The sequence below is a fragment of the Quercus suber genome, unplaced genomic scaffold, assembly GCF_002906115.3.
Source record: "Quercus suber isolate HL8 unplaced genomic scaffold, Cork oak 2.0 scaffold_156, whole genome shotgun sequence".
Classification (NCBI taxonomy): Eukaryota; Viridiplantae; Streptophyta; class Magnoliopsida; order Fagales; family Fagaceae; genus Quercus; species Quercus suber.
In genome coordinates, this window is record NW_027069617.1 from 34,809 (window position 1) to 56,427 (window position 21,619).

At 35.8% G+C, this 21,619-nt stretch overlaps 3 protein-coding genes across 3 annotated transcripts; all 3 read left to right on the top strand.

Moving 5' to 3' along the window:
• Nucleotides 1–360: 360 nt before the first annotated feature.
• Nucleotides 361–2,908, top strand: LOC112034931 (uncharacterized). Its single transcript, XM_024067755.2, has 3 exons — nucleotides 361–1,057; nucleotides 1,217–1,594; nucleotides 2,335–2,908. Exons 1-3 carry the CDS (start codon nucleotides 646–648, stop codon nucleotides 2,694–2,696), a joined length of 1,152 nt encoding a protein of 383 aa, XP_023923523.1. The 5' UTR covers nucleotides 361–645; the 3' UTR covers nucleotides 2,697–2,908.
• A 6,685-nt stretch (nucleotides 2,909–9,593) lies between these two features.
• On the top strand, nucleotides 9,594–11,060 carry LOC112034963 (GATA transcription factor 16). The gene is made up of 3 exons (XM_024067792.2): nucleotides 9,594–9,987; nucleotides 10,100–10,222; nucleotides 10,404–11,060. Exons 1-3 carry the CDS (start codon nucleotides 9,970–9,972, stop codon nucleotides 10,680–10,682), a joined length of 420 nt encoding a protein of 139 aa, XP_023923560.2. The 5' UTR covers nucleotides 9,594–9,969; the 3' UTR covers nucleotides 10,683–11,060.
• A 1,577-nt stretch (nucleotides 11,061–12,637) lies between these two features.
• LOC112034947 (uncharacterized) lies at nucleotides 12,638–14,275 on the top strand. The gene is made up of 2 exons (XM_024067771.2): nucleotides 12,638–13,007; nucleotides 13,519–14,275. The coding sequence occupies exons 1-2, from the start codon at nucleotides 12,831–12,833 to the stop codon at nucleotides 14,074–14,076; spliced, it is 735 nt and encodes a 244-aa protein (XP_023923539.2). The 5' UTR covers nucleotides 12,638–12,830; the 3' UTR covers nucleotides 14,077–14,275.
• Nucleotides 14,276–21,619: the final 7,344 nt, after the last annotated feature.

A 21,619-nucleotide genomic window follows, 5' to 3' on the forward strand; every position in this document is an offset into this window, starting at 1 on the left:
AAATGTTGTGAACGTAGCACCTATAATTCAAATTAGAACCAATAATAACTTTTCACCTATGATTTATTACAAAAATGTTGTGGACGTAGCACTTCTCTAAAAACAATAGCCATGAGTTTCGAGAGTATGAGAATTCACTGCACCGTAGCTTCCGAATGCACGGTGGTAGCACAAAATGCCGTTTAGTAATTAGGGTTAAGTTTCTCTGTGGACGTTTGTGCCGTCTGTGGTCCTAGTGATTTGGATGAAAAAAGTGTATCAATACGCATCAAAACCATTGCGAGGTAAATGTGGCGAGAATATTTTATAAACGTTACCACGTGGGTATTTCTGTAAAATTAGTACGATTTGAAATTCATGTGACAGTACACGAAAGAGCCAGGAACCAGCACCTCTAATCCTATGGCTGGCAAACCCGTGAAGAAGATTGAAGGACTAGGACATTCGGCAAACAGAGATTGTTGGATTTGGACAAATGCATGTAGGACCATTGTCTCTGTCTCTTCTGTATTTGCTGTTCATACAACATTGTATTCAATAACAAGAACCAAACTGTTCACACTTCTTCATACAGGGTTCTTAAAGTTGAGTCCACAATTAGTCACAATCTTGGCTAAAATTTAAAGACCTTTTGGGAAGAAAGAGATGAAAAACCAACTAACTTCTTCCTGTGATGATGATGACGAGTATGAGTTATCTAGAATGGTTCATTGCTGGTGGCGTTCGGCTACCAAGTTTGATGAATGTGCTAAGCTCAAGTTTGACCTTCCCAACATTTCAAGTCTAACACCTAGGCTTAAAGTGCTAAGGGAGCTGGAAAGGTTGGCTTTGGTTGCAACTGATGGGCTTCATGAGCTTCGGCACAAGCTGCTCTCGTATCGCTCGGGTGATTTTTGGGTTCCTATAGGAGGGATCAGCAAGGAAGAGATGGATATCCCACCAGCTATTACAATTCTCTTGGTGGGTTTCACTGGTTCTGGCAAAAGCTCACTTGTAAATCTTATGTACAGTGTTCTTGGACGCTCTGGACTCATACCCTTTGCTCAAACAGCACTAGGTAAGCTACGGTTATGTAGGCTCTCTAATTTTGGTCTATAATGTGCATTTTTGTGCCAAGCGCCAACAATATAGTAAAGCTATTTAAACTGTTAATTCAGAGTGGTAAAAACTTCAAATAATTCTAGCATTGAAGTGATATTTTGTTGTGTATTTGTAGGTAGTTCTTCGGATTTCACTACTATGTTTTTGGAAGAGCACAATGTGTTGAGGTCCACACAAAGTGGGTTTTGCGTTTATGATTCAAGGGGCTTTGATTATGCTCAAATGGGTGAGAATCTTGAAGAATTGTCCAATTGGATGACTGAGGGGGTTCATCATAATCAGCCATGTTTAAGACCGGGAGATGATTCATTGACAAAAGCTGATACCGAAATTCTTACCTTGAAATCATCTCCAAAATTTTTGAAGAGGAAAGTGAATTGCGCAATGGTTGTGGCTAACATAGCAGAGATCTATAAAGCTTCAAAAGCTGGTGATTTTAAGCCACTGGAGGCCATTAGAGAGCTCTTCTGCTGTCCTGTTTTACGAAAATCCAGTAAGCCCTCCATAACTTAAGATCTGTTTATTTGAGTACTTTTTTTTTTATGTCCAAGTATATATAATCAAGCAAGATTGTTGGTTAACTTTCTTGGGTCACATGTGATTGTTATGATCTATAGAGGTCATGATAATTATTATGTTGAATTGCAGATGTAAGTTGCATGATAAGCAATATTCAAAGCTTTATTCAATGAGCACAACAAGAGTTCTTGTCTATAAAACGTAATTATTGTCTCTGAAGGTTGCTTTCAATCTATCATATATTAGCTTGCATGACAGACGTGTCACACCAAAGACTAGAAGTTTAACAGTTTGTTATAATCAACCTTTTCTCAATCATGACTAAATTGTATACATCCTAGTCTCCAACAGGAAGAGGATTGTGACATTAAATAATTAATCCCACCTAGAAAATCTACGCTGCAAAGGTCATACTGATTCTGTTTTAGGATCTGTTCTTGCAACAGGTATACTAAGTCATCCGTGTAAGAATTTAATGAGTGAATGTCATGTAATTTAATTTTAAGCCCAACAACCTCATGTGATAGTTGGTCCCACCAACCTCCCACATACTATTCATTCATTTGATTTGATTGTTATGACTTGTGGTATAGCCGTTGTAACTAATAAGAGATACTTATTACTTTAGTCAGTAAATCATGGTAAGTTTGGCATGTCTCCTATTGTAGTGAATACACGCTGATATATTTCATGTTGGATCAATTGTGGCTGCAGATGAGGACCCTTTCTTGATCTTGACACATGGTGACTTGTTATCAACGGAGGAAAGGATTGAAGGTCGACTGAAAATATGTGAATGGCTAGGCGTGTCAGAGACTACAGGGGTGTATGACATTGTGTGCCTCACAGAGTATGGATATCTTGCAGAAGAATCAGACCCCGTCACAGCCTATGCCTTAACTGAAGCTGTTTATAGAGGTTTGCTCGTATCAGATAGGGGCCACTTTCCAAAGAAAAACCTTTGGGACTGGGCAGCGCTCATATTGTCGTGGCTTATGTGCTTCTTTGCTGTTTTCTTCACTTTCCTTGCTGATATTTGCTCCAAACTTGGACAGAGGGATAGACTGAAACGGTGAAGGATGTTGCTCCATAGTGCTAGGAAGCTTTTGTTAGTCTTTAGTTGAGAGTAACAGTACACTAATGCGTCTTTTGCTATTTGTTGTGTGAGGACTAGGTTAGATTTGATATTGGCTAACTCGAATAAGTGTTGTGTAAATAAAATATTGAAACACATTATGTATTCTAATTTATCTTCTGTTTATGGGATGTTCCCTTGACCCCATGAGTCAATGACTGTATTCATGTTGCTTCTAATAAATAAGACCAAGAGTATTTGTGGCTGTTCCTGCCGCATTACACAAATAACTGATTTATTTTTTGGTAATCAGGATAATATCATTAACTAAAAAACATCAACAACTGAGCATTTACGCTCATACACTGTTCCATCGGCATCTAGGGTGAGCAAAAGGGAAACATCACTAGGGGGGAATGGAAAATTACAAAATCATGGGAAAGTAGAGCTGCTCTTCTAGCAAGGGCTTTGGCCTCTCTAGTCTCTATAGCAGTGAAGAACTCTAGTTCTCTGGATCTTCTGCAGACCAGCCTTGCAGTTAGCCATAAAAGTATCATTGCTATTAAAACTACCCTCATCCTTCTGCAATAACTCAACCACCAGCTTGGCATCAAGTTCAATTAAGACACCGGGCAAGTTTAACTCAACACACAAATTAATGCCATCCCCAGTGCCCATAGTTCCACTGCCACACTGGTGGTGTGCCCACTGGCTCTAGAATATCCACACACCCATTCCCCACGATGGTTACAGATTAAACCATCTCCACCCGCTTTGCCTGGGTTACCTAGAGAAGAGCCATCTGAATTTAACTTGAACCAATGCTCCGAAGGAGGCAGCCACCGAACTTGAATAGTTGTCAGTGAGCGGCGGTGTCTTTCATTCACACCGAGAAAGGCGAACTCAGATGCTTTAGCAATTGTTTCAGCCATAAGAGTCTTTTTGTTGTGCTGATTCCTGAAGATAAAATTGTTACGTCTAAGCCACAGACACCACACACCAAAAGTAAAGAGAGTGCTCCAAGTGATGCCCACAGAGGAATGAAGATGAGAAGTATAGTTAATCCGCAGCCAAACCAATAAATTTGCACCATAAAACAGATTGGACTGAATTGGAGGGGGAAAAGAATTCCAGAAATCCCGAGCATGTCGACAATCTCTCAATGTATGAATAATGGATTCTACATCAGCATTACATAACGGGCAGTAGGGAGTTATGTTCAGCCCTCTCATATTCAGAACTTCTCTGGTTGGTATGCTTCGGTGAAAGCATTGCCAAAGAAAACATTTGATCTTGGCAGCGTAGAAATTTTCCAGATCCAATTCCCATGAAATGATCACAATGGGGGTTGTTATGCGTCGTACATGCTAGCTTATAAGCTTCCTTAAGCTCGAACTCCCCATTTGGCGAAGAAGACCAAGAAATTCTGTCTACCCTAGTCGCTGACATGGGGATAGGAGTGGCTTTAATTTTTTGGCCTAAAGAGAGAGGAAGAACAAATGATAAGCACCCCAAATTCTAGAAATTGTTCTGAGTAATATCCCTCAGCAAAATAGTATCCTCATTCCCCTGAAAAGGGCCTGCAATGAGGCTTCTAATAGGTCCATTGCTCAACCATTTGTCATGCCAGAAGGATAATAAACTATTCTTGCCCAAAATCCACTTAATGCCCTTCTTGAATATTGTTTCGTCTTTCCTAAGAGGCTTCCACGTGGTTGAACAAGATCTGTTTTTGAATGCAGAAAGTCTACCTCTTCTAGTATATTTATGCGCAAGAACTTTAGCACATGGTGAATCTTTCTCTTGATGAAATCGCCAGTTGAGTTTGGCAAGTAAAGCCAAATTCTTTTCTTTGGCCAATTGAAGACGAAGACCGCCCTCCTTTTTTGGTTTGGTGATTTTCGACCAACTGACTAGATGGAGCTTCTTTGTTATCCGTTGTACCTCAAATGAAGTTACGACACAATCTATCAATACCTTGGTTAATCTTTGATGGAAGGGCAACACATTGCATTGAGTAATTTGGGATAGTGTAAAGAGTAGCTTGTGTCAAGACAAGCCGTCCAGCAAAATATAGAAGACGAGCTTTCCAACCCACAAGTTTGCCTTGAACCCACTCAATCACCACCCTAAAATCTTGTAGAGACGATGTGTGCTTTGAGGGAAAACCAAGATACTTACCCAATGATGGAGTGGAGTGGAACTCCAATATGTTGCAAAGCTCCTCTCTACAACTATGATCCAAATTAGGTGAGAAAAATACCCAAGATTTCCCAACATTCACCTTTTGGCCAGAAATCTCACAAAACGTGTCTAGCACCTCTCTTACAGTCCAGCAATTTTTAACATCAGCTTTTGCGAATAGAACGAGATCATCCGCGAAGAATAATGAGAAAAAGGCAAACCACCCCTAGAGGCCGAAATTGGATCACACAAATTATCTTCACATTTATCCGTTATGAGTGCCCCAAGGATTTCCATGCATAGGATGAAAAGATAAGGGGAGAGGAGGTCTCTTTGCCTAATACCCCTTAAAGGCTGAAAAGAATCCAGTGCCCCACCATTAAAGAGAATGGAGATGGATGAAGGCGATACACAACTCATAATAAGGGAGATGAGGTTGCTAGGGAACTTAAACAAAGTAAGAGTGTCTTTAATGAAACTTCATTCGAGACGATCATAAGTTTTTTCCAAATCAATTTTAATAGCCATCATTCCTTCCCTACCCTTCTTGTTGGATATTGAGTGAATAAGCTCCTAAATAATGATGGCGTTATCAACACCCTTTTTCTTAGGCACAAACGTTGTTTGAAGTGGAATGACAAGGTACTCTAGGGCTAGTCGAAGGCGAGCCACAATATATAATTACCGACCCATAGGCCTATGCAACACAAATAATTGATGTTTCTCTGTGTTTATGTGATTGAACTATCCACATATATTTGCAAAGTTTAAGGCTGGTCGATTTTCAAATTTCATTTGGATCAGTAAAACCTTTATGGAGGCTGCGTGAGATGCCTTGGGTCTAAAACAAAGACGTACTAATTCATCTGGCTTTTATAACCTATTGCACCATACAATTCCTCTGGATTTCACTTTTTAAAAATTTTTAATTTTTTTCTAACTCTTAACTTTTTATAACCTCCTTATCTTATGATTGATATCAAAAGTTATCTTTTTAACTTTTGATATGAACCGTAACATTTCAATCTGAGTAAATGACACTACTCTTTTGGGTATGGGTGATATAGTCTTTATGTAAATGTATGAAACGATGGGAAAAGTGGCAGTGCTTTGAATTGTGTAACACTGTAACTCTGTTGTATCGGTATATGTTACATCGTTCAGTTGTTCTTTCAAGATCATCCAAACTTGCGTTTCTTTACTCATATGTCATTGAATGGCTAAACTGCTTCTCAGTATTAAGTACAGCTGGCTTGATTTGACAATGGGCTCGTTCATTGTTGCCCCCACACCACGCTGCTCCTCTCTTGTTATATTGAAAATTTGAAATACACGGCTCTTGATTTCATTTATTTAAAAAACTCACTTGCCATGCATGTATGCTTGGCAGTTGGAATCGCTATTGTCAACAACTACTGAACAGGTTGAATGATATGAATATCTCTCTCTATTAATATCTAAATGCTGAGGCATAATACTTCTTGTTATTAAGCTCCAGTTGAGCCACATTAGTATAACATTTTGATTATCTTTGGTCTAATTCGGCCTATTTAGTTTATTTCGGTCTACTTTGGTCCATTTGGTCTATGTTAATTCATATGGTCTACGTCGGTCCATTTCGGTCTAGGTTGTCTCATTCGGTTCATCTCAGAACAATCAGGTCTACTTTGGTCCATTTCGGTCTAATTCAGTCCATCTTAGTCTCCCTTAGTCTTTTTTTTTTTTTTTATATAGAAAAATACTTCAATCTAATTCAATTCTATTTGCTCTACTTTGATCCGTTCGGTCGATCATAAACACACCAAAAGGTGCAAACTACTTGAGTTATAATGTTCTTGGCATATGATAAGTAGTTATTTTAGGAATATCAAATAACTTTAATTAACCAGATGAAAGAGTTTATAAAAGACTATCATGACAGAGAGTTACTTTAGCCTAGCATGTTAAGCAAGTCTGATCTATCAAAATATTTCATAAAAGTAGGCCATAGGTGAAAAGCATGCTTTCTAAACTTGATATCAAGATGTGCGTTTTTTGTTCAAGCACTTCAATAATCATTGTCTGGATTATTTTTCATCTATTCCGTTGCATGCATCATGTAAATTGCTTTTAGCATTAAGATTCTCCATCACTGCTCTTGGAACAACTTATATAAGCATTGCATTAGTTTTTGCCTTATCCAAATTTTTAGTTATAAACTACACAATTTGGATGTATGTGGCAACATACCCTACCTTGTGTGGTTCTTATAATCACATTCGGGATCTCAGTTTCATTTGGCACTGAAACTATTTGTTACGAGGCATGCTTATCTGTATTGAAACTTGCATTAATATCATATATTGTACATATTTTGCAAATGTGTATAAATATTGTACACATTTTGTGTGTCTATAATGTAAGTTTACATTATTAGTGTAATGTAAACCTCATAGCTTTTCTATTAGAATAAAAAATAGTTCTAAACAATATATGATGAAAAAGCAAACAAAAATGTTTATGTTGTGTTTCAACCACAAATGATGAAAAAACTCTATCTCTCTTTTTCCCCCTTAGGAGAATGGAAGTAAATGATGGAATTGCTTATAAACTTAAGCAAATAAATCAAGGACAAAACTTAGGTACAATACTTTAGGTGCTGTTTCTTAGGTTCCCCTTTTAAGATTCTGTAATGTAGCTACTTAACTAAAAACATAAACTTTCATTTCAGGAGAAAAAATTCACATGACAAAATTTTAAGAGGGAAATCTAAGTAACAGCATCTAAGTACTGTATTTAAGTCTTGCTCATAAACCAACCCATAAAATCACTTGGGAATTTTTTTGTGGAGGCAGATCAACAAGAGTTCCCTCTATTCCTCATTGTTGTTTTTAATAGTTTTGTTCTGTCTGGGGTCTTTGGACCACACTACAGGAAAGAAGTGACTGAATGGGTTCCACTCTGGCTTTTCTTTATTCTGTCTGGTCTCTAAGATAAAACACAAATAAAGAAGTGGTTATCTCTATGCGCATATGGACCAGATTATACGGCCGGACTTTGTCTGTTCTTGCACCTTTTATGCCCTTGCACTTGTTTTTTTCTTCCAAATGATTATATTTCATGTTAACTGCTTACCCAATTTTGTTGTTTGAATTCCAAATTCTAAAAACATTTAATTACAAAGTACCAAATTCTCATTATTCTAGCTCCTTCCGGTATCTCTCTTCCATTATCATCTTTTGAGCATTTTCTTAATGTATACTTTGTCTCCAATGCAAGAAGCAAAATCAGTGATGCTCAGCTTTAATTAGCCTTTTAGAAAGGCTGGTAGGAAAGTAATACAGTTAGTTAAAGGGCATTACTAATACCTTATGTTTCTCCCTTAGTTATGGGTTAAATTTGTTGCAAACAAACTATTTTAAACACGCTCTTAAAAGTAATTAAAATTAATTTCAGTTGCTTTTGAGGCGTGGGTAATACTGTGTAAAAACACTTCTCTTTGTTAGTTATTAAGATTTTCTTTGGGTGAAACAATATTGTACTTCTGTGGTTGATCTGACATTTGTTGGCTAAGTTCTTAATGAGACCAAATCTATTTTACTTAAGCTATATATGGTTAAATGAGGATTTTCCTGCGAAGGTGTTGGATGTTGGTAACCAGCATTTGGTTCCTGTACTGTTCTAGAAAAGGAAATTTGGGTTAATTTTGTACTTTGCAATATATATTTCTATTAAGGGGCAAACAGATATACGAGGATTAAAAAAAAAAAAAAATGCTCTTCCCGTTGAAAGTAACAAAAGCACCGTATGGATCACCAAGATGAACAAATTACCAACAAAAAATAAAATAAAATAAAACAAAACAAGTAATTCTTTGAAACTGATTCTTGAATTCTATCATTCTCAAAAAAAAAAAAAAGATTCTTGAATTCTATTTTAAATAACACCTCCTCCTACTTATAAGACTCTCCATAAAATACTTCACAACTTATTATCCAAAAATAATTAAATAAATACTAATGAAGTAAAATATTCAAACAATATATATTTTTTAGTAGTTCGATAATTGAGAAAGAATTTGAATCCTAAATCTTTCTGTTAAAAACATCAACAAGTATAGTTGAGTTACAAAACTTTTGACTTATACCTATAGTAACTATCACTTGCAACGTCAACTCTTCTCGTGGTCCAATCATGTCAAACAATTTATTAATGTTAAATTGAAAGTGTAGCTACAATTCTAACTATAGCTTGTCTTTCATTATAGAGCATCTGTCTAACAAGATCAATTAATTTTGACAAGTTGATCAATATGTAGTTTATGTTGTTGGCTTCAATTTACTTAATTAATAAAATAAAATATAGCTTATATTAAAAATCAATTAGTAGCCCTTAACCGCTCTCGGACAAAACCTTTTCTTGATGAAGTAACATCAACACATTACAAGTGGAAATGGTGGCTTGGCCCCAAGATACTCCGCAAAACGAATTCTGGTTGGCCCAAGGCCCCAAACACTAGGCCACCAATCGCATCGGTACTAACCTCAATCTTACTATCATATCCTCAATTAATATGAAATTCCGACATGTTTGAATAATTTAAATGGCTGAGATTTCTCATGCGGTTAGATTTAACAAAACCTACAAAAAGTACCCGTGTATGGTGCAAAGACAAATGATTCCAATGTTTGGGGAGTTTAAGACTTTAAGTGGTGTTTTCGTCATTTTAGAACATATTAGAGCTAGGGTTTTTGTGCTCTTTGTTTTGCGGCTTTGCTTTGTTTATAATTGGAACTTTGTGTTGGCCTTTATCATTATGTTATTTCTCGCAGCTTCTCTTCCCCTGTTTCGCTCTGTTCGTCTATTTTTTGCCTAAGCCACATTCATCAATACTCAAATTCTTCTGACTTTCTCACTCTCGATCCCAATTCGTCTCAGTTTCTCATTAAGATACTCACTCTCTACCTATGTCTTTAACAAGCATCACCTAAAGGATTTGTTAAACTTACTACACCAACCATTTTTCTCGCTAGCTAGACCACCAACCAAACTTGGCCATTATTACTGGGTTTTGTTCAGCTTCTTAATTAGAATAGTGGGAGTGATCAATCATGGAATCAAAGACAAAAGTGAGTATAGGATCTCTTGCTCTAAAGGGGTTGAGTTCGTTTCTTGTTTAAATGTACACTATTCTATCTTATTGTTCTGACTTGATCACATAACCTTATTCCTTTGAAACAGAGGTCAGAGTCAGAGGACATGAACAGCACACTGTTAGGTGGGGTTGAAGAGCTCAAGAAAAGCTGTACAGATTGTCATACAACAAGAACACCTCTATGGAGGGGTGGTCCAGCTGGGCCAAGGGTAAATGATTAGTCTTATTCATGTTGTGCCCTTTGTTAAATCTCAATCTACGTTTTTTATTTTTTATTTATAATTTACACAACAGAGAAAATGCAGTTGAGCTACAAAACTCGGCTCTCTCTACATTTTTAATATAACAAACTATTAGATTCTTTTCTCATATAATATACAATGTTTGCAGTCACTTTGCAATGCATGTGGGATCAGATACAGAAAGAAGAGGAGGGCGCTTCTGAGCTTGGACAAAGGAGAAGCAGAGAAGTGCAAGAAGAATAGCATTAATAGAAGCAATAAAGGCAAAGTGGGAGTCAGATTGAAGCTGGGATTGATGGCTTTAGGAAGAGAAATGGGCTTGCATAGATCATTGGGGAAGGAGAAGCAGATTATGAGGAAACTAAAAGAAGAAGAACAAGCCGCCATGCTGTTGATGGCTCTATCTTGTGGCTGTGTCTACAACTAGACCAAAGAAAAGAAAAGAGAATCAGAATTTTATTTTTCCCTTCCTTTCTTTGTTTGGGTGGAGGGAAATTAAAGTCTCGGTGGTCTTTTTTACTTTTTAACTTTCTCTTTGACCTTTGGACCCAATCTTGTTACTGCTAAATGGTTCCGTTTTTGAGTCTTCATGAAGAATTGGAAGTGGATGTAAAGGAAAAGCATTTGGGATTTGACACGAAGAGATGGCACTCACAAAGATTGAATTACTTTTTCAGTTTTTTTTTTCCCCCTATGTAAACCTTTGCTTTTTTAGCACGAGGGGACAAATCAATGCATTGTTTGTGCTGCCAAATAAGTAAATAACAAGCTGTTGGTCAATTGACCTGCCTAAATTTGTTCACAAGTTGGATTATTTTTTTAGCTCAGATTTATTCGAAATTTTGAAATATTTATGAGACCGAGGAATAAAATATTAGTAAGAGATTTGTATATTTGTGTTAAGACTTGAAAAAGAGTGTTGAAAGTGTGGGTTTTAATTAGTTTAATTAGTAAAATTTTTTATGATTGTATAAAAAATTTGAGATTTAATTTTGGTTTATATTAAAAATTAATTAGTATCTTAGTCCAATAAAATTATCATTTAAAGTAAATGTCATAAGTTAAAATTAAAAAAAAAAAAATCAAAATTCGGCTCTAGAATCTAGAGTCAAAAGCTGAAGCATGCGGACAAAATTGATATACGAAATCATAATTTTTTTTTTTTTGATGGAAGATATACGAAATCATCATTACTCATTAGTCATTAGGAGCAAACCCGGGTGCAATGCCCAACTAATTTAGTCCATTTCATTAATTGCTCATAACTAATTTAACTAGACTTAGCTTAAGAGTAGTTGATTATTGATGATATGTAAGATCATAATCGTGTATAAGCCAGCAGTTTTCTACCATGAGCACACCTTTTTAAAGTCAAAGTTTCGGGCTTTGAAATTAGAAAATGATAAATTTATAATATTTTTATAATAAATTATGTAGTAAATTATTATTAATTTTAATTTTAATTTATTATTGAAATTATTTTTTAATTATCAATAATAACTCGTAATAACTTGTTACTTATAGGATTTGTCGTAAAAATGTTGTAAAAATATTTTGAACATAGTATTTCTCTTAAAATTATTTCATATATTTATTAAGCTACATCTAGTGAATAGGTTGTAGTATAGTATTGGTGGTATCTAGAACCAAAAACTAGGGATTATTGTGATCTAGACTATCTTTAATTTAATGCAAAATGCATGCAAAAAAGTGCTAAAAATACAATATTTTTACAATATGGATGCATTGTATTTTAATTAAAAAACTTATACAATACTTAAAGAAATATATCTAAAATTTTTCCACACTATCCGTGAATTTTTACATGCTATGGAGGCGTTGAATTTTGATTCTATTCATCTATGAATGAAAGTGATTCCTTCTTCAAAAAGAAAAAAAGAAAGTATTCAATTATTTGCTGTACTAATTGAATTTAATCATCCTAAAAAATAAGATTACATTATTTATAATTTTTGAGTAGATACAATCATGTAAACTGGATCAGCATCAGGTGCAATACCTCAATTTTTTTCACAATTTTTTTAACTTTTTTTACTTTTTAACTTTAATTTTTTTATTTTTTTTAATATATTTTATTTAATGACTGAGATTAAAAATTACTTTTTCAACTTTTAATCTCAGCCTTTGATAAGCTATTGCACCAGGTGCAATACCCTAGGTATTGCACCTGATGTAAATCCCATGTAAACTAATCGATGCAAAGCATGACATGAACTAAGAGCTGACCAAATCTTCGAGTGCCTGCCATATCATTCCAGAAGCTTACTCTACTTTCCACTTTCTACTTTCTGGATACTGTGGAACCAATTTCTCCATCTTTCTAGGCTTTTGCCTGGAATAGATCTCCACGCTTCTGGATGCCTCTCATAGTGATAAAAGTACAACAAGGCACTATTAACTGCTCCCACGTCATTACTATAACACACGTGTCTTCTTCACATAACTCTCTTTAATTTCAAAACCTTGTGATCCATTTCTTAGTCTCCAGACTCTCCACTTCTCAATTAGATCAAAACCAAAGAAACCCAAAAAATTAATAATAGGCAAAGCCAAAATGCAATCAAGATTAGCAGGTACAGCAACAAGGTGGCCTTGGGTTTTATCTCAAGCCAACAAAAAACAAGCTCTACGTAGAGGACTTGCCTCAGCCTCGGCTGGTCGCACTGCTGATCCTGCCATTCACTCCGGTGAGGTTGAAGCTGGCCCTGCTGTTCATTATAGAAAACCCGAAGTAAGATTCTTTCTTGGCTAAAAAATAATAATTTTCATTCTTTGAATTGGGTCTAATTTTGATTTTTAATCTTTTAATTATCTTAATTCTTCAAAGTTTTATTATATCTCAACTCATACTTTCATAGTCTTTTCAATAAAGATTTCTAACAATCAAATTATTATAAATAAATATATAAATAATTCACGCTTGAGCCAAAAAAAAAATGCATTACATATATATATATGTTTGAATTTAATTGAAATGTACAACTGTAATCTTGTTTTTGGAAAATTTGTGGAGTGTCAATTTTAATCATTCTATTTATATTTTATTTGTTCCAATATTCGAAAAGTGTCAATTATACCATTAACATAACTTTATAAGTTTAAAAACGAACTCAATAACTTTTTAAGTTAAACCAAATGAAGGCACTTCTTTTCAGGATTCTTTTCTCTCCGAGCTTAAACTTGAAATATGTAAATTAAGTTTGAGAATTTGTTATTCACAAATTCATATATGAAATTCATAGGGCCAAGGAAACGTGGTGGATGCTGATACTGAGAATCAAGAAATAGAACTGAAACGCAGTAAAGAAACGGGACCATTAGTGCCTCCTGGAACGCCTTATAGTTATGGTTCTCCGCCGAGGCTAGAGAGCACTGGTTTAAGCCAAGCCTCGAACCCCATCACTCAGCAAAAGCGTAGCCATGCAACGAGCCTAGAAGAAGTGAGTTGTGCAGGGCTTGACGGCACACCATGGCCAGAGGAGATAGAAAAAGAGCAGAGTGACAGAGAGAGACAAGCTGAAGATGACACAGAATACTACAAGCATCGCAAGGCCTCGCCTTTGTCAGAGATCAAAATGGTTGATACAAGAAAGCCTATTACAAGGGTAACTGATGGGACAGCTGATGCTTCGAAATTTGAGGTTGGGGGAGATGTGATTGGGTGGAGGCCGGAGCAGCTTGACACGGCGGAGGAGGCGCTTAAGAGAGCCGTTCAGATTTGGAGGCAGAATGCCATGCGTGGAGACCCGGATCTTCCCCACGGACGGGTTCTTAGAGAGCTTCGTGGTGAATGGTTTTGAGGTGCTGTACTAAACAAAATGGCTTTTGTAATTTTAGAACTTCAATATCTACTGGTGTTTTTCTTTTCTTCTTTTTAATGAAAGGTTTTAGAAAAAATATCATTAATGTTGTGAAGGTATTAGCATATCTTTGGACACTGCCCCGGCAATGGGTCTTCAAATGCAACAAAGATTTAGCATGATCACCCCATTTTTTGAATTTAATGGCTTATGTCGATATTAACTTATCTACACAATTAAGTCTTAATTGTTATTACGATTAGCCAATTAACATATGCATAGATACACGATTATAATAGCAAATTCAAATCAAACACGGCGAAGTGTTTATGAAGATAAAAACTTAAAACTGAGCAAACAATTATCTGGGGTCTACAGCCAATTTATTAACAAGGATAGTTGTAATTCATCTCATTTACAAGCCCTTCAAGATATATAAATGACAACATATTCGAGGTTTTTATTCATGTCACCAACTAATTGTACCCATCTTTTTTCCTTACTCGTCACTGGTTTCTATATCTTAAGTCTCCTTTGTCACTCCAAGACCTTTGAAGGTTTGAGATTGCTCCAATGGTTTTCAGCACTAAACAACAACAAAGAACACTCAAGGTTTTCGTATGTGTGTAGTTTTAATCTCCTTTTAAAGTATTTGTAAATTTGAGAGGGTGAAGGTAGATAGAACAAATGCGTTTTTGCTCTAGAATTAAAGGGTTGCTCTTTAGCTCTTCAATATGAGAATTTGGTGTAAAATCTAGTGGGTTAAGATCCTTTTATGAAAGGGCTCAGTCGATGGGTAAGGAGAGTGCGACTTAACAAATTTTTCTTAGGTTCGCAATCTTGCTTGACCAAGTGAGGGGCAAGTGTTGGACAATATCACTAGATAACTATTTTTTCAAAAACTATACTTTGCTTAACATGCAAATTTCCCTCAAATGAGATTTTCATTTGCAGCAACTTTAACTTCAGCTCTTGACTTCTCAACCAAATACAAAGTAGCCTACAAATATAAAAGTTACAGTTTCACTATAGGCGGAACAACAAGTTAGCCTAGTGAAATTACCAGCTTCCCTCGTGGGTATGTCCCTGGGGGGTCCACCACTGTGTTTGTTCCGCGTGGTTGGGACTGGCTGGTGCCCCTGGTAACTGGGTAGATCCCCGGTTCGCCATCCCTTCAGTGGGAAAAGGGTTTAAAGCACCAGTCTCAGACGGCTGGGGGCCATGATGCTGCATCAACAGCTAGCCTCATCATTCACTGGTTTCTATATATTAAGTCTCCTTTGTCACTCCAAGACCTTTGAAGGTTTGGGATTGCTCCAATGGTTTTCAGCACTAAACAACAACAAAGAACACTCAAGGTTTTCGTATGTGTGTAGTTTTAATCTCCTTTTAAAGTATTTGTAAATTTGAGAGGGTGAAGGTAGATAGAACAAATGCGTTTTTGCTCTAGAATTAAAGGGTTGCTCTTTAGCTCTTCAATATGAGAATTTGGTGTAAAATCTAGTGGGTTAAGATCCTTATATGAAAGGGCTCAGTCGATGGGTAAGGAGAGTGCGACTTAACAAATTTTTCTTAGGTTCGCAATCTTGCTTGACCAAGTGAGGGGCAAGTGTTGGACAATATCACTAGATAACTATTTTTAAAAAACTATACTTTGCTTAACATGCAAATTTCCCTCAAATGAGATTTTCATTTGCAGCAACTTTAACTTCAGCTCTTGACTTCTCAACCAAATACAAAGTAGCCTACAAATATAAAAGTTACAATAAAAAATTCAAAATACAAATAAGAAAAAATACATGAAATTTTGGCACTTTATATGCCAACACTAAGATCATAATCAGCATTACCAAAACTAGGCAAATCTAACTTGAATGTTGTAAAGATGTTGTCACTATATATATCCTCACTCTCAAAAATAGAATCTTGAATTATTATTTCAATGAAAATAGAAATAACTCGAGGATGGCAACTGATAATGCTTTAAAATGTATACTTGTTATATATTTATGTGGGCGTTATCTCTTTATTACTATGCTTAATTTGTATAATTAAGTCATAATTTGCATTAGTCCCTATTATTTATCTTTACATAATTTCTTGAATAAGATGCTATTCATTGTGTGTAATTTTCTACTTCCAGAAAATCATGTGAGAAAGATGAGTTTACAGGAATTTGTGAGAGAATGGATGCCAATCTAGAATTAAAGTGGAGTTAAAGGACCATGCTTAAATGTCTAAGGAGGTGCAGCTGGAGTGCTTGGATCGTCTACCATGATTAGAAGTTTCAAATAAGGAAAGAAATCAAAAAGGCAAAATCTGAAAAGGAAAAATTTGATTTGAGTACTGATTAGTATTTTGGGCGTATCTCTCTCCTCAAAATCCAGTTGATACAAGGCTAGATGGGTTGGAACCGTGACTTAAATATCTACAACTTTCCAATTTTGAGTTTTTGGAAATTCTCAATTTTTGAAGGCCGAAATTAACTCACAAGTTACTGCTGTAAACTTGGACGGAAATTAAAATAGTAAAAGTTTTATATTCTTTGGACACTTAGACGTTAGGGTTTTGAAGGGAGGTTGTGTAGAACAAATTGGGTAGAGAAAACCTTGTATTTTCCTTTTTCTAATGGCAGCCTAAACTCTTTGCTAGAGCTAGGGGTTATGTTTTTTCTATACGGTATGAATATTCAATGTAATTCTTTCTAGTATTTTATCAACGACATATTTGATTGTTCAATTAGATTTCTTTTGATGTATTAGTTCTTCCATGCTTTCAATAAGTTCAATCATGTTTTTCTTATTGTTTAGATGAATTTCTAATAGTTTCAAACATAAATTAGGTTTTAAAGTGAATGAGTTTTTCTGAAAACTTTTCTAACCGTGTTATTAGTCGAGGTTATCATGCGTTCTTGAATTGTCTCAGTTCAACTGAATCATAAGTTTTTAATTGTATAAGAACAATCAAATATGAAATATATATTTTCTTGTATCACAAAGAATCTTATATCGATATAGGAAAACACTTCGATGCCTTGGTATTTACATTATTGATTTAAATCAATTTTTATTATTATTCTTGTTAACAATCACCAAGCAAAAGTACTTTTCTTCTTCACCCAAATTGTTGTTTAATTATATTGTCTTTGAATTTACCATGTTCCTTGTAGTTCGACCTCGATACTCTAAGAATTATATTGCTACGATCTCCTGCACTTGGGAGTGAGCAAGTAGCAACTAAAACCAAACAAAATCAAAGGTTTTTTTTTTTTTTAGGTGGTGTGTAATATAAATAATATGTCATACTTTTTCTATTCCACTTTATATTCTACTCATCACAATTTACTATGTATTCTTTTGTTTTTTTTTTTTTTAAGAAAATAACCAAAGTTTAAAAGGTAAAAAAATCTCACATGTGACATATTATGTTTGGTAGAGTATAGGTGAAACACAAAAAGTGAGATAGAAAATTTGCATTCATTTGTGAGGGGTTATGGTACATTGTGGAAAATTTTGGGGCTGTTTAGTTGAGTGGTTTAAACAATAGTTTTCGTTATTTAAATAACAAAATACATATTTTTACAACACTTAAACAACGTTGTTACAATAGCATTACCAAACGAACCCTTTATTTATGATTAACTCAAAAATTTATTTTTGAGGCCCACTTTCCTTCACTTAAGCTCATTTACAACATCAACTCATTTGTTTGAATCTTTGTCCTTTTATTTTAATTTATTCTTTTGTAGGCTAGATATCTTGCTCACGTTATGGGCTTAAGTGACGCGTTATTTTTCTCCAAAAAAGAAAAAGGACACGTTATGGGCTTGGGTTAGAGTTTTATGAGTTTGGGAAATTTAGGGCATGTTTGGGTTTTTTTTTTTTTTTTTTTTTTTTTTTTTTTTTTCTCATTACTCATCACTCAATTTTCGTCACTCATCACTTATCACTTAAAATACACCAATTTCCTATACCCACCCGTTTGGCACATTTTTTCAGCTTCTCATCTCTCAGTTTTTTATACTTTTTGTGGGACCCACGCCTGACTCCTCACTCAGTGATTTCTGTTAGCCTACCCACGGAACCCTTGGAACCCCACATATTTTCTTCACTTCTCATTTCCCCTTCCCCCTTCAGCCATGTTTATTCTTGTACTTTTTCTTCATCTACCTCCTCCTTCTTCTCTATCAAACCCAAAACCCCATTTCCCAAAACCCCATTTCATCAAAGCCTCCACAAACTCATCACTCATCACTTAAAATACCCCAATTTCCTATACCCACCTGTTTGGCACATTTTTTTCAGCTTCTCATCACTCAATTTTTTATACTTTTTGTGGGACCCACGCTTGACTCCTCACTCAATGATTTCTATTAGCCTACCCATGGAACCCTCAGAACCCCACATATTTTCTTCACTTCTCACTTCCCTTTCCCCCTTCAGGCATGTTTATTCTTGTTCTTTTTCTTCATCTACCTCCTCCTCCTTCTCCATCAAACCCAAAACCACATCTCCAAAACCCCATTTCCCAAAACCTCATTTCATCAAAGCCTCCACAAACCCGTCTCCTCCACCGCAACAACAGCCAAAACCCATCTCAGTCTCTAAACCCTGCCGCCCATTTAACGAAAACATCCGCGACGAGGCTTGGTGCAACAACTCAACATGGTGCAACAACCCAACATACTCCCACCTCTTTTCCGCCAAGCACATCCCTTTCAACCCAGACCCATCTCACCAAACCTTCGACGATTGGTGCAGTAGCGTAAGAAGGCTTTTTCCAAGGTCGGGGCAGCGCAGGTTGGGTGAGCTCTAATCAGTGACTGCGTGCGTGAAGAGGTGATTATTCTTGTTCTTCTTCTTCATCTACCTCCTCCTTCTCCTCCATCAAACCCAAAACCCCATTTCATCAAAGCCTCCACAAACCCATCTACTCCACCGCAACAACAGCCAAAATTCAGGTACCCAAATCAAAGTTTCAACAAAAACCCACTTGTATTTATAGCTTAATAATTGATAATTTGGTCATTTTTGTGTAGATTTGGATTAGTATGGAGTCTTTGAAATCGGCTGGTTTTTTTTTTGTGTGGATGCACATGTTTGTGGATTTGTGTTTGTGTGTTAGAGAAAAGATCGTAAGAAGTGAAGAAAGAAAGAAAGAAAGGAAAAGAAGAAAAAAAAGAAAAAAAGAAAAAGAAAAGAAGATGAAGAAGACCAAACCAGACTCAGTGCGAAAGGGAAAAGAAAAAAAAAAGAAGAAGAAGACCAGTGTGAAAGGAAAAAGAAAAAAAGAAGAAGAAGAAGACCACCCAAACTCACCGAACCCAGTGAAAAAAAAAAGTCAAAAGTTGCAGCTGGACCTCTGATTGTGGGTCCCTCAATGTGTGTATATTTACCAAAATGCCATCATAACTCAGTTTTCAGTTTTTTTAACTCATCACTCAAGAATCAGAGAATTGAGTGATGGAAACAAAAACTGAAAACATCCCCAAACAAACCATTCAGCCATGGGACCCACATATTTTGAGTTATGGGTGATGGAAACTGAAAATCCAAACACCCCCTTATTCATCCTTCTTCCGTACTTTGGATCTTGTGATTGATCTACTCACACATTTGTTTTAATTATATTAAACACAGTCATGACTAATGCATGGATGGACCCTTTATGGTCCCTCCTTAGATTCTCATCCACATGGTAGGTAAAGACTAGTGCGTGGATGGACCCTTCCCCTTTCTCGGACTTTGCCCACGGGCTCCATTCCATACTCGGATCTTACCCCTCGCACAATATTCTACATCTATACATACCTAGGAAACTTAAGTTTTGTCCTTAATGTTTTACTATTAGCATAAATCTTTTTAAGACATTTCTATTTTTAAACAAAAAGAGGGTTTGAGATGCAGTGACTAGAAATTGGTAAACTGCATTCACTTGCAGTTTTGTAGAATTTAACAAACATTGTTTTTCACATAAGAATTACTAGTAGGACCAAGAACTTCAAGCAGTCGACGCTGCCTCAGTTCTGTTTGTTCTCTTGTAGTGATAAAAAAATCATGCAAAATGTGGATGAAATTAGGGCAATCTTCTTTTTCTATCTTTTAGGATTAATAATTTTTGTTCATTTTGTTTGTTACTAAAGCTGGAGGTACCAATACCATAGAAGATAAAACACCGACAAATGGTGCGGTCACCAATACACATGGCACACTCCTATCTCCATCTCCCTCTCCCTCTCCGTCACAACCAAGCCCACATTGTCTTTATATTTCTCTCCCTCAACCCAATTCCTCACTCTTTCTACCACTTTGGTCTGAAATTTGATGAAACAGTAGTCAAACAAAGGAATAGCAAACCTCACAAAAATGTTGCCTTCACTTTTCACCCTCCTTCTCATCATTTTACACTGCAACCTCTCCTTAGCCACACCATCAACTCCAACAAAAACAACAACAGATTCCAATAAAAACCAAACAGTGTCCAAAAAAGACCAAATAGCATGCACAGTGTGCAATGAATGTGAAAACCCATGTCCTGTGCCATCACCACCACCACCAGTGGTTGAGTACCCGCCACCGCCACCGCCTGCTCTGCCGCCACCAGAACTCCAGGAATGCCCGCCGCCACCACAACTTCCGTGTCCTGGTAATTGTTACACACCATCACCACCATCAGGGCCTACAGTGGAACCATTTCCACCAAATGGACCAAAACCGTACCCATCACCCCCAAACCCAATGGTTCCTTACTTTCCATATTACTATTACTACCCTCCAGGGTCTACCATATCTAATTCTCTGCATTTGAAATTGAACCCATTTGTTTCCTCCATTGTTATTTTCCTTACTTCTCTCTTATGCTTCTTCTAGATGCATTTTATTAACTGGTTTTAAGTGGTGGGTCTTAGTGGCTCTCTCTCTCTTAATTCTTTGTCAGTTAAATTTCGAGGCTGAGAAATTTTCTGTAGAAAGAATTGGTGATATATTTACTATTTAGCATTCCTCCTTTAGATCATGCCACGCTTCCAATTGGAGAAAAAGAAGTTCAAATAAGGCTTGGTGGTTGAAGAAATCTTTCTTCCTTTCTATTTGTAAATTGTAATGTATTCTACTCTTATCATGTTATGTTATTAACGTTGAAAAATAAATCAATTTATAATATTCTTGTTATTATGTGCTCGCTCGTTACTCATTTTCCTTTTATTTATTTTTTTAGTTTATATGCATTACTAATTCATGTTCTCAAAGGCTTTTTTTTAGTAAACTTTTTTCTTTGAATATTCATTTGCATATTTCACGAAGTCACTCCGTTTGTCTCAGTTTAGTTTTTCATATGAAAATTTGAGGTATAAATTTGTTAAAATATCCATTTTAAACGTATAACTATAGTTTTGTAAAATAATTAATTAGCATAAGCAAAATAATCTGTATCACATAGTACTCAATTTTCAAAGTCACCGCGTTAAACCTTTTTTCTTTTAATTTTCCTTTTATAATCCCATACTTAAGTGGTGAGAAATTTAAACTTTAGATATTTTAAATAA

What these genes read in the sequence shown, in the direction of transcription:
- LOC112034931 (XM_024067755.2), top strand. Translation starts at nt 646, where the DNA reads ATGAAAAACCAACTAACTTCTTCCTGTGATGATGATGACGAGTATGAG. An exon ending in CTTTGCTCAAACAGCACTAG is followed by an intron (nt 1,058 to 1,216) that starts GTAAGCTACGGT and finishes GTGTATTTGTAG; the next exon opens with GTAGTTCTTCGGATTTCACT. An exon ending in TCCTGTTTTACGAAAATCCA is followed by an intron (nt 1,595 to 2,334) that starts GTAAGCCCTCCA and finishes TTGTGGCTGCAG; the next exon opens with ATGAGGACCCTTTCTTGATC.
- LOC112034947 (XM_024067771.2), top strand. Translation starts at nt 12,831, where the DNA reads ATGCAATCAAGATTAGCAGGTACAGCAACAAGGTGGCCTTGGGTTTTA. An exon ending in TTCATTATAGAAAACCCGAA is followed by an intron (nt 13,008 to 13,518) that starts GTAAGATTCTTT and finishes TGAAATTCATAG; the next exon opens with GGCCAAGGAAACGTGGTGGA.
- LOC112034963 (XM_024067792.2), top strand. An exon ending in GTGGTCCAGCTGGGCCAAGG is followed by an intron (nt 10,223 to 10,403) that starts GTAAATGATTAG and finishes CAATGTTTGCAG; the next exon opens with TCACTTTGCAATGCATGTGG.